The 13,734-nt window shown below is 32.1% G+C and overlaps 1 protein-coding gene across 3 annotated transcripts in view; it reads right to left on the bottom strand.

Annotated features, from left to right (window-relative positions):
- Window positions 1–13,734, bottom strand: part of LOC127735977 (MMS19 nucleotide excision repair protein homolog) — a 168,239-nt gene that overhangs the window by 109,639 nt on the left and 44,866 nt on the right. For 2 of the 3 annotated variants that reach the window (XM_052246458.1, XM_052246459.1), the window contains exons 17-25: window positions 12,971–13,211; window positions 10,551–10,647; window positions 7,739–7,810; window positions 6,447–6,567; window positions 5,226–5,374; window positions 3,536–3,722; window positions 2,096–2,178; window positions 1,044–1,211; window positions 173–333 (exon numbers count right to left, since the gene is read on the bottom strand). In XM_052246458.1, the coding sequence (XP_052102418.1) occupies window positions 173–333; window positions 1,044–1,211; window positions 2,096–2,178; window positions 3,536–3,722; window positions 5,226–5,374; window positions 6,447–6,567; window positions 7,739–7,810; window positions 10,551–10,647; window positions 12,971–13,211 (1,279 nt within the window). The remainder of the gene's footprint in view (window positions 1–172; window positions 334–1,043; window positions 1,212–2,095; window positions 2,179–3,535; window positions 3,723–5,225; window positions 5,375–6,446; window positions 6,568–7,738; window positions 7,811–10,550; window positions 10,648–12,970; window positions 13,212–13,734) is intronic. The other variant, XM_052246460.1, reaches the window with a different exon arrangement.

Here is a 13,734-nt window from a genome sequence, read left to right as displayed (position 1 = left end):
CATTATGTGGGGGGGGGGGGGGGGGGGAATAAAACTTGCCACTGAATTGTCCCAAAGTTTCTAAACATAACCAATATTGATGGTAATAAAAAAATGCCAATTATAGTATAAATCAAGCACTTAGCTCAGTTATGAATTTTGTTTAAATTTTGTTTTTAAATGAGTTGCTTACCATTCATTTCTTGCAGTCACTGCTTCCTTTCTAACCAATCTTTTCTTGTCGTCTAACGCTTTCTCTAATCCCTTAATAACGTGTAGTTTGTATGGTAACACTGTGTGTGTAGGTAGTACTGTTAACACACCTATACACTGCAAGGCACTTTGTCGCAATTTCTGAAAAAGATAACATAGTGACACTAAGCGTACATTTTTGGTTAGCTTAGTATTTATTATAAAAATAAGAAGTGGTATGATTGCCAATAAGACAACTATCTACCAGAGACCAAATGATGTAAAAGGTTACAAACTATAGGTTAGTATTCATGTTTCATTACACATACACATATTTTTGCATGTTATATCGCATTATACCCTGTACAAGACTCACAAAAATCTGATATAACATTTTTTATTAAAGATTTACAATAATAAATGCACAAATAATGTTATGAATTTATAGTAATTCATATAATAGTAATCTTAATGCATTAAATGAATATGACACCCATACATCACAAAAGGGAACTGACAGCAGCAGCAGCAGTAAGAACCAATGTCAGTAACATATTAATTTTTCATTATAAAAAGACATAAGACCAAAATCTTTATGTGCATTTCTAAATGAAATCTTCACTACTTGGTAACAATCTTATATCAACAATCAAGAATTATATTTACTGTTTTCCATTAAACTCATTCTTTTCAATTGACTAATTATAACCAATAGGCCAAAATGCTATCACATTAGCATTCATTATATCTAAAAGACATAAACTAGTCTGTTTCAAGTAAAATGAGCTTATTGAAGTCATAGTCCTTCCGCTAACAACCAAAAATTCTTTTAAAAATTCTGTGCAAGATTAACTTTCAAAACTACATATTACCATAGAAGTCTGTGCTTTTGCTAGCTTGAGAAGCTGAGGAATCAATGAATCTATATGCTTGGCAACAACTTCTGGTGCATCATGGGTAAGGTCATACAGTGTATCCATAGTAGATGTCTGTAGTTCAAGGTCATCACTCAATAAGGAATGAACCATCAATGGAAATAACTGAAAACATTCAATACATTTGAAAAAAGATTTACAGGTAGTACCTGTGACCATTTAATTACAATACACACAATGTTATTCAGTTAAAATCAGGCTTATTGGTGAACTTCATAGTTACAGATTGTATTTAATAACCTCTCAATTCCATCACTGCATTGTCCATACATATGACAAGGACATGAATCAAACTGTTATCACCTTCAATATCAGGTACACATAACCCTTTTTCATAGTTAATCACTCAACATCAACAAGAGTAAACTTAACTGGATACATTTGTATCTACATCCTACATACTGTGGCTTCATTTATTTTTATTGGATACCAATTTTCGTGGATTGAGGAACTATTTTATTTTCATGAATATTTGATTTTATAGTTTTGACACAGTCTGCAAACAAGCCTTTGGATTGTTTTACACTAGTCATTTTGGGGCCCTTTATAACTTGCTGTTTGGTGTGAGCCAAGGTTCCGTGTTGAAGGCCGTACTTTGACCTATAATTGTTTACTTTTTACACATTGTGACTTGGATGGAGAGTTGTCTCATTGGGTAGAAAATTTGTACTTAGTTGAACATTTGGGTTCGTGGTTTTCCTTTATCCATGAAGTACACAAGAATTGATATCCCATGAATAATGATGAATCCACAGTTGTTTAGTTTTAAGTAGCAAAAGAGCTGAGTATATTTCATATCTGATGGTCAACTACAGTTATAGTAAAAAAACTTACCTTTATATTTACATGACATAAATGTCATCGAAACCAAGTACCTATGAATATGGTATAACCCCAAGAAATCCAACGGGACCTTTGAAAAGGCTAAGAGTGTTCTATTTATTAATCCTTATTTCATTAAAGTTAGAGTGAGCTAAAAATAAACTTACTGGTGGCAATTCATTTAGCAACACTTGTTTAGGTAAGGTTTTTAACATGACTGACAGCACCCTGAGATAATTCTTTCTTGTATCTAAAATATAAATAAACAACAAATTCCCACTAATTTCTAATACATATGATTAACAAAACTTAAGCTTGATAACAAATAGTACTCTCGACTATCAAAATAAAATTCTACGTTTGTGACATGTAGTGAAACAAAATGATGTACTGGCGACTGTTGGTTTCAACTTTCATGGATAGAGGAAAGACTGTATTATCCTTGATACTTGATTTTGTGGTTTTGCCAAAGTCTGCATACAAGCATATAAAAAATTTTAACTTTTTCACACAGTTAGTGTAACACTTAAATTTTTTGTTCACGTGTACCATTAAAATTCACAATAAACTGCTTCGCCGAGCGCAGCTGGATATGACTGCAGAGGTCCAACCCTGAACAGTTGGGGCAAAAATGGACACAATATTCAAGCTTGATACAGGTCTGAATTTGGATTGTAAATAAACATTTGACACATTATAGGTTTCTGACACAGAATAAATGTAGTCAAAGAACTTGAAATTGGTTTAATATGATTTGAATTTATATTTAATTGAAGATTTCTTGCTGTTGTGCAATACACTGTGCTGTTGCGCAATACTTAGTAAATCTGTTTTCAGACTATATACAAAGAATTAGCAAAATAAATTGTGACCCCCAATTTTTTTTTAAATTGGTAATTTCTTAAATCTTGAGGGAAAACAATTGACCCCCCCCCTGTTCATGCTGTTGTATGAAAATCAGGGGCGGATCCAACCATTTATAAAAGTGGGGGTTCCTAACCCAGGATAAAGGGGGGGGTTCCAACTATATGTCCCCATTCAAATGCATTGATCGTCAAAAAAAAAGAGGGGGTTCCAACCCCTCCCCCCCTGGATCCATCACTGAAAATTGTATTTACGAATACAAATAAATCTACAGTATCAGACTGATGAAATTGATATTGAAAGTGTAGCTATTGTTACTTTCAGATTTCAAATCTTTAAACTTTCGTACAAGGTTTAAATTGTGTGCATTGAGTGACTAGTGTACCCTTCACATTAATATTGTTAACTTGCACAATCTATTAACATAGTGTACCCTTCACATTAATATTGTTAACTTGCACAATCTATTAACATAGGGTTAAATTCACAGGAATTTTCAAAGATCATAAATTAAGTTAAATTTACCCCTTGTGAAAACTTTCATATTTTCAATATAAAATGTATAGTAATACTGTTATTTTATAGATTTATTTATCTGTCTTTTTGAGAAAGGGAAAAAGGTTAAAGCAAATTTCAAAGCAAAACAAAAAAAATGCAAATGTTTTTATATGTACCTTAACAAATATATATTTAATTGTATCAAAACTTTACAGTAATTTCCCCTGAGATAGTAAATTATCTACCTTGACCAGTGGTATCAAATGACTTGACAAGATGTGAAACGTTTTCTACAAACAGTCTCTGTTTATACATCATACGTGTCACAGCTTTCATTTGTCTGTTTAATACATCATCACTATCTGTTAAAATTGTGTTGAAACCATCTGCAACCTCTCGTCCAATATCTTGGTCACTTAACAAAGACATCAGCTAAAAAGACAAATTATTGCAGTTCATTTGTATAAAATGGTTTTATTCAATGCTGTATTTAAGGTTGTTAGGAATTTATATTTATGTTGCATAATGTGTGATGATAACTGTGTAGAAAAGACTTAATTCCATTTCGTCATAAACTGTAAATATTGCAATAATTTGTGAGCACAACTTTTCTCAAAAATCATAATTTCATATACTTGTATTCTATCAAAAGATGAACAGTTTAAATATTTACTATGTCAGCATCCAAGAAAAACTGCTAATATCTAATGCAAGCTTTCAGTAAGAGAAAATACTTTTTGTATGAAAATTTTCGAAGTTGATTTATTTTGTTTCGTTGTACTACATGTATATTGACATTAAGGTCTAAAGTGACTTATAGGCCCAAAGTGTCAGGGATGTTCTAATAATTGTTTTTATTCACACTGTATTATACACTAGTGGTCAAAAATACATGTCACTACACTAAATAATTTAGTTAGAATTTAGCTATAACGTGAGGGTACCCAAATTGCACCTATTTTGACAGTTTTTTCACCTACATTTTTTTATGATCTAGACAAAAGTTTCCATTAGGTTTTTATTTTGTAGATGTATCATTATTTACTATATGGTTCCACCAATTTAATTTTGAATCCATATTGATTTATAGAAAAATGGGTTTGAACAGACCTCAAAACGATCCATGGTTCTGTAATGAGGAGTACCCAAATTACATTCATGCTTAAATTCACATCCTTAAAAGTCCAATAACAGATTGTTTGTTTTATTTCTTCAAATATTTTGAACAATTTGACATAAGTCCATGCTTATTGTTCATTTTTTAAGAAAAACATATTTTATTTGCCAATTTTTAAAAGATGACTTTTTGTGGACGTAGCATGGGACGTTTCCATACATTTTACTTTTTCCAGTAAACACTTCATGTGTTGATATATACAGTTAACGTTTTGTGTATATCTAAATATATTTACCTATGTTGAAAGACGTGCATAGTGTCAAATCATAAAAATACAAATTGTTTAGTCTCTAGGAAAACTTGTAAGATTTCCGCTGCTATTTTTGCTAAATAGGTGCAATTTGGGTACTCGGTGCAATTTGGGTACCGTGACGTTAGATACATTACACCATACATGTACATATAGAATATTACATTTTTTCCAACATATCATAATTGCATCTTTCTGCTTTAATCATATGACAACCAATAAATATCTTGTGAACTGTGGCGGTTATATGCACAACCTAAGTTATATTGGTATAAAAACCAATAAATCCTTATGCAATTTTACAAATATAATGGTTAACTATGTATTCCACTGTTGATCACACTAGTTAGCTTACAGGGACAAAAGTTACAACTCTCAGAAACTTTCAATTATGACAGATTTAACTTTCAAGTTTTTTGCATCAAAACTTTACTGTTTTTAATAAAAGTTGCCTGGCTTGTACCACAAGTAAAGAAATGTCTGTGTTGTCTACAGTCCTAGTTCTTACAAATAGAATCATTGTTTGTGACCTCTGATGACCTCTCATCACTAAAGCTTTAGTAAACCATATAATCATCTGTAAAGCTGACCGTCTGCTTTCAGAGGTTTTATTTTGCACTGTTTTCTCTATGTCTGATAAATCTATGTTTTGTAGAACTGAAATATAAGAAATTACACTATAACAGTAAAGACAAAGATTTTTCATTCATATTTTAACCGTTAACTGATTTTAAACTGATCATTCCAGATTCTAATTTAGTTCCTCACACGTCTTGAGTACACACCCTTGGTAAATATTAATATATGGTATGTCAGCTGATATGGCTGTTCAAATCACTTTCCTACGTCGTATGCTTTTTATGAATTAGTTTCCCTGAGGTCAATCGGTGCAAATGACGTCATTGAACGACCAACTCTAACTTTTACATAAGAACATAAGTATTGTACGGGAAAATGCACAAATGTGAAAGTCTTCAAAACATGGAAAAAAAAACAAACAAAGAAAGGAAAATGTTCAAATCCCACTTTCTTAAATTTTCCTAATCGTTTAACTTCATGCTAACCTATCTAAGTATGTCATTGTAAATAGTTCAAGCATGTCACTTATTCAGTTATCTTTGTTCTTTACGTCAATATTAATAGTGTGTTCAATTAAGGGAACAGCAAATAATTGCCTTCACATAGAACGCTTCCATCCAAAAGAATTTCCAACCTTGTCCTATCAGAATAGGAATTATTCATGGAGGCTTGAATTTATATTGATATTACATTGGGTGGGCCTTTATGCCGATATTTTACTCCTCCCTATCGCTCGAGGTAAAATATTCAGCATAAAGGGCCAACCAGTTATAAAATCAGTATAAATTCAAGCCTCCATGAATTATTTCTTAAATATATAGTAAAGGCTGTCTGAAGGGAGGGGGTGGCACATTCTCAAACAACAAAAAAATATAATAGCAGCAGCTACAGTTTTATCAGCATCACTGAACATCAAATGACTGGAACTAACTTCGACTGCATTTACTTCTGCTTGTAAATGAATGAAATGTCAGTAATACAAAGTTTCAATAAAAATTATTCATATTAAAATTTCCCCTTGTTTTGCAACATTTCCAATTATAAAGATTATACAGAATTGATTGGAACACCATTTCATTAAATGGTAAAATCAGTCATCTGTGATGACACAAACATTATTAATATAATGAAAAGAAATAAGTGAACTTACTATCAGGATGTTTGTTTACTATTCCAGCCAAACATTTACATGCTTCTGTTTGTGTAGTTCTGTGGGGTGACATTCTAGACAGATGTAACAACTTCTGAACATATTCATCTTCATCTATAAGCTGTAAGGAATATTTAGGTCATATTTAATTTTTCAATAGTTCAAAACTTCATACATACATTGATTAAACAAGTTAAAAATATAAAAAAACTACTAAATTTTCACTTTGAATGATTAGCTGTGTAACTTGAAAAATTTTCAGATTAATTTTTATTATACTGGTCCAGTACCAGTTACCGTCAGAAATTTACAGTTTTCCTCAAATATTTCTTAACAGGAATTCAGTTTGCACATATTTTTTTTAAATAAAACAGGTTACCAAAATTCATTTTTAGCACCATTGACTCAGACTTCAAATCCTCTTATAACTAAGGTAAAGCATGGTACTACTGTGGCGATTTTTGTGTGAAATTTTACGAGGACCACTTACTGTCACTTCAGAATCTAGCTACTTTAAATAATAGAAATTTTCGCTTAATCAAAACCATAGTTTCATAGTTTGATATTCTATGGTAAGAAGAGAAGGTTGGAGGTCAAATAAACATATAGTCCTTCTGTCCAAAAAAAGCTTTTCCTTCCTCTAGCTAAACCTGAACTGATTAAGAATTTATGTTACTTGAAATCAACAACTTACACTGTATTCAATAAGAGCAAAGAAGTTCATTTTCAAATTAATGAACCTTTTTTAAACTTATGAAAGAAATTATTGTTGTAAAGCAAGCTTTGATATTACTTTGTCTGAAAACGGTAAGTTTTCTAAAATCGAGGACGTCATTATGTGATGATGTCATGTCCCCGCACGCTTATCTTCCCACAAAGTGTTAAAAAAGTGAAAAATCATCATTTTCTTTTTTTAATCTGGTCATACAAAACAAAGTTTCTAAAAATTAAATGTAAGTGTGCAGATAATAACAGTATGCCGTATTTACGAAACGCGTCAATTATTGCATAAAATGCCAGGTGAAGGTAACTGGTCCTCGACCAGTAGTAAATAAATATTGATTATTCTTATCCTTTTATGACATTACAATGCATCACAGTTGATGATTTACATTCTTAACTTCTATCAATTATCAGTGTTTCAAGGCAACAGAAACATTCTCCACCCCAGAATCAATTATTTATTGACTTCTTTACTTTACAAATAAAGAATAAAGAACTGAATTTATCAGTAAAAATTTTAGATATTTAATAATATATTTGAATGCCCACATCAAAAGCTGTTAATCTACCTTTTCATTACATGTACAAATTACTGGTGTTACCATAGATACCACTTGTGTTTGCTGCCATGGTGATGAAACCTATAAAAGAAAACTTATAAAACAGTACCCGGAGGTAAGCTTCAGCTGGCCCCTAAACAATAATGTATACTTGTTCAGCGAAAATGGACGTCACACTAAACTCCGAAACATGTCAATTTTATACTAAAGAAATTTTTAATGGACTGTAAAGATCTATCCAGAAACTATGTTACATTTAATAGTATTAGCGTACCTAACATTTTACAATGTAGTTTTTTTAACTTTGAAAATTCAAAAGTGAAAAAAAATTGACATTTATAAATTCATCATATAATAATGTATCAATATGGGAAATCAATCAAATAAATTTTAAGAGCAAAAAAGTAGACTTTCAATTGAACTGATATTTACTAATTTGAGCACTATTATAATGTAGAATATCTTAAAACAGACATATTAAAATAAATAATAAAATGCTTCGCTGGGGCGCAGCTTGATACGACCGCAGAGGTCGAACCCTGAACAGTTGGGGCAAGTATGGACACAACATTCAAGCTTGATACAGCTCTGAATTTGGATTGTTATTAAATATTTGACACAGCATAGGTTTCTGACACAGAAAGAATGTGGTCTAAGAACTTGAATTTTTTTAATTTACCTATTATGGTCCAATGTCCAAAATCAAAATACATGGTTAGATTCAGCATATCAAAGAACCCCATATATTCAATTTTTGTTGAAATCAAACAAAGTTTAATTTTGGACCCCAACTTGGACAAACTTGAAAACTGGGCCCATAATCAAAAATCTAAACACATGTTTAGATTCAGCATATCAAAGAACCCCAAGAATTCAATTTTTGCTAAAATCAAACTAAGTTTAATTTTGGACCCTTTGGACCTTAATGTAGACCAATTTAAAAAACGGGACTTAAAATTATAAATCTAAATACACGGTTAGATTTGGAATATCAAAGAACCCCAATAATTCAATTTTTGATGAAATCAAACAAAGTTTAATTTTGGACCCTTTTGACCTCAATATGAACCAATTTGATAGCGGGGCCTACAAATAAAAAATCTAAATACATGGTTAGATTCAGCATATCAAAGAACCTCATATATTCAATTTTTGTTGAAATCAAACAAAGTTTAATTTTGGACCCCAATTTGGACCAACTTGAAAACTGGGCCCATAATCAAAAATCTAAATACATGTTTAGATTCAGTATATCAAAGAACCCCATATATTCAATTTTTGTTGAAATCAAACAAAGTTTAAATACTGGACCCTATCTTGGACCAACTTGAAAACTGGGCCCATAATCAAAAATCTAAACACATGTTTAGATTCAGCATATCAAAGAACCCCAAGAATTCAATTTTTGTTAAAATCAAACTAAGTTTAATTTTGGACCCTTTGGACCTTAATGTAGACCAATTTAAAAAACGGGACCCAAAATTAAAAATCTAAATACACTGTTAGATTCGGCATAACAAATAAATAAATGTGATCAAAGATTTTACAAATCTAATGCGCCATACTGTGCAATTAAAGATTACTTCTTGAAATTTTTCAATATTTGAAATTTGAAAAAAAAATAATGTTTGAAGAATAATTCTTTTTAATTTCTGAAATCTGAAATGAGAAAAAATTGGCCCCCCACAATTTCTTTTTATCCCCCCCCCCCCCCTTTTTCCCCCAAAAAAATTCTTTCCCTCAAGATATGGTCATAATCTCAATTCAAATTTCCAATGGAGTTGGCAACCATAATTCCCCATTTAAATTTACCATAGTGCTAACTTAATCTATTTTATAATAGAATTAATAAAAATATAGTGTCAAATCTTTCACATGGATTTTTTTGTAAAAAAAAAGATGAAAACATTTGCAGATATTTTTACTGGTCTTCCTTTATAAATATGCATTTCTTTAAACATAATTTAAAAGCAGTGTAAGGGAAGTAACCAAAACATTGTATTTGGATTACCTCCCTTACACTGTTTTAGATTATCTTTATTGTTCATTAACCATTACTTTATACATAATTTAAAAGCAGTGTAAGGGAGATAATTTCAATGATGTATTTGATTTATCTCCCTTACACTGCTTTAAATTATGTTTTGTACTAAAGTATTTGTCCATTAACCAGGACAACCTTTTTTTCCCCCTTTTTTGCCCCTAATTCCTAAACGGTTTGAGCCATAACCCCCCAAAGCAAATCCTAACCATCCCTTTGTGGTATGGAAACTTGTAGTATAATTTCAGAGAGATCCATACACCGTTCCACAGTTATTGTCTGGAAACTAGAAAATGCTCATTTTTGGCCCCTTTTTGGCCCCTAATTCCTTAACTGTTGGTACCATAACCCCCAAAATCAATCCCAACCTTCCTTTTGTGGTATTTAACCTTATGGTCAAATTTCAAAAAGATCCATTCACTTAAACTAAAGTTAGAGTGCGAAAACCAATATGTATTCGGACGACGACGCCGGACGACGACGACTACGCCGGACAACGACAACGACGACGACGACGACGCCAACGCCAACGTCATACCAATATACGACCACAAAATTTTTTTGCGGTCGTATAAAAAGTACTTAACATACTTCAAATTCTATGCACAGATAATTTGTGTAGAAACAGCAGGGCCTATGGTCATAAAACTTTCCTCAGTACTGGGAGTACAAAACTTGTGCTTGAAACACCAAATCCAGTATTTTGATTGGCTGATATCTTAATCTGAGCACAATAACCGTACTCAAAAGTTTTATGACCCCAAGGCATGAATAACTTACATCAAGAGGATTAAATGTTCCATCTGTTATATCTATAGCACTTGTACTTCCGTGTAAAAATATCTTTGTGACTAAGGAATAAAGAGCTTGCAGTTGACTGAAAATAAAACATAATTAGTTAACATACATTTTACTGTGACTTGATCATAAGTGTTGCTGTTTACCTGTAGCTACTAACTGAGTTTTAAGTTGACAATACAACTGGGACAATAATAAACTGTTATCACAGAGATATGTCTCGCCCTTTATTATTTTGAAATTAAAATAGCAATACTTTAACATGTTTCATAAGTTATGCAAATATTCAAAGTCAATGAACCATGACTGAGGTACATGGCTGCTAAACAATCTCCATGTAAATGAGATGTGCCAAAGCTAATACAACTGCATACCTAATACCATTGACTTATTATAAGTTGTTCCCTTTAAACAAACCTAAACACAAACACTAACTTGTAAACTATGTAAAAGTTTCAAAGTCAATGAACCATGAAGAGGGGGTGGGGCTATATAATCTCCATGGGAACAATACTTGCAAATGCCAATAAATTTGCATACCAAATATCATTGACTTAACATTAACAGTTCATCTTAAACTGATCTAATCACAAACTAATTCATGTAAACTAAGCAAAAGTTTCTAAGTCGATAGACTATGACTGAGGGGGCGGGGACAAATATTCTCCATGGTAATGAGATGTGCTAATGCTTATACAACTGAATACCAATTAACATTTGCCTACCCTAAATGGTTCCCCTTGAACTGACCTAATCACAAACTAATACATGTTAACTTAGCAAAATTTTCAAAGTCAATAGACCATGACTAAGGGGGTGGAGCCAAATAATCTCCATGGAAATGAGATATTCCAATGCTTATACAACTGCATATTAACTATCATTGACCTACCACTAGTGGTTCCCCATAAACTGACCTAATCACGAACTAATACATGTAAAATAAGCAAAAGTTTCAAAGTCAATAGACCATGACTGAGGGGGCAGGGCCAAATAATCTCCATGGAAATGAGATGTGCCAATTCTAATACAACTGCATACCAAATATGATTGACCTACCACTTGTGGTTCACCATAAACTAGACCTACTCACAAACTAATACATTGTTGTTGACGACACCGCTGCCGCCACCGCCAGAAACAGCATACCTATGTCTCGCTTTTTGACTCCGTTAGTTGCCAGAATAAAGCCCACTGAACCAGGAAGATGGATGGCTGTTTAACGTCCAGAGGCAAATTAAATGCACATGATAATGTGATATGAATATAAACCCTGTTTTGTACTAGACTGGCACCCTGGGTCAGATTTAAAACATGCTAGGGGTTATCTTAAACTTGCAGTGAGGTAAGAGTTTTTTTGCTCCGTGCTGAAGGCCTCACTGTGACTTTTAGATGAAGAACAGCAATAAAAGTGCTGTTCCTCTGCTTTTTGTGTGTTGTTTGCTGTGCATGTACTGATTTTGGGTCATGGATGGATACCCCATATCCTTGTTTTTCTATTAGTTCACAAGGTAACAGTCCTCAGGAAGACATGTCATCATACTGGGACACATTATTCTGAGTCTGAACTGACCAGTCTATGCTCTTACTTCTAAATGCTGGGTGCTTAGGGACGAAGCAGCAAATACCTATTTCCAAGTCTTTGGTTTGACCTGGCCAGGGTTTGAACTCATCTGACACTTGAGACAAGCACGCTACCACAACACCAAGGAGGCAGTGAACCAGTAAGAATCTATTTTGATGAATTTATCAATGAAAGGTCACTAAAGAGGTTATATTTTTTCAAACTCTAAACTGACCATAACTTGTGTGTAAATATTTTATATGTACATTTTGTATTAACCCTTCCTTTTTGTAGTTAACACTTATTCTTATTATTTAAAACCAAATCTATATACATATAGATTCTTCTTTAAACTTATGATTTAAGGCAACCACAACTTCTTCAATTCCTATTACTGCTGTTTCATTACTAAAAGGTACCTTGAAGACTTTTAAACAGAAAGTTTGATACCATAAAACCCACTGTATTTCTTTACATAGTACCTAACATAGACTAGAATATTAACATGTTATATTTGCACCACCAGATGATATAATATATTTCAACTTCAGTGTTCTCCCATAGACATTATAGCATCATGGTAAGCTGACCCTGTCTGAAATGGTTTTCTTATAGATGACTTGCTATATTTTCTAGAAACAAGATGGTATTTCAAAATTCCCAGTTTATCAGGAAGCTATATAAAATTTGTGGGGGAAAACTGTTAAATTAAAGTTTTCTACATTTTGCCAGTGAGCTATACAGTTACCATGGTAATCATGTATTTATCATGTCTTATTGTCCTACCCTTCCTCAAACCTGTTGCCTAAACTTCTACCATTAGTACTAACATATATACCTATTATCACATCTAATTGCAATACACTGTACACAACGAGAGAAACTGTTAATAATTCGTGGTGAATGTAGCACTGATGTAGAACATAAACTATTCTGTATCACAGTTTTATAAATGTTCAATGCAACATTGCTATACAAATATTCCAATGACTTTTTGTCATCTAAGTTTTTCTGAATAACTGTGAGTAAACAGCTGACTAGATTATTTGTTCTTTGTTCTGTTTTTTCATTCTCCATTCCTGTAATAAAATATATTGTTACAAATGTGTGATAATTTATAACATATGTCATTGAATATTCTAAGAATATATTGACTTATTGTACACTGATTTATAAAAGGCAAAATATCCTGACCCATTGAAAAAGATAAGTATTTTTCCTATAAATATCTGTTTTCTGTTGAGAGATCCTTATATAAAGGAGACTGAGTGAAGTTATGAATGGATTTAAAACAAATGCATTATGTAATTCAACAAGCCTTAGCATTTATATGATGTTATATTTAACCTTCATTAAGTATAGCAAGTTTTCTGATTCCATGGATATGAGACATTGGAAAGTTGAATTTTAAGAAGAATTGCAATACTAACAATGCAGCAGTGCCACAATTTTTTGTGTCCATCCACTTCAATTTATCAATGAATATGCATGTGAAGTCATTCATACAACCAATCAATCATGACAGGTTTTGTACATGTAAAAAGAGTTTGTTAACTACTTCATATAAATATCATCATCTATACACTAAGAAAAATATTGTTA

The sequence above is a fragment of the Mytilus californianus genome, unplaced genomic scaffold, assembly GCF_021869535.1.
Source record: "Mytilus californianus isolate M0D057914Y unplaced genomic scaffold, xbMytCali1.0.p SCAF_3, whole genome shotgun sequence".
Classification (NCBI taxonomy): domain Eukaryota; kingdom Metazoa; phylum Mollusca; class Bivalvia; order Mytilida; family Mytilidae; genus Mytilus; species Mytilus californianus.
This window is presented reverse-complemented; position numbering and strand designations above follow the sequence as displayed.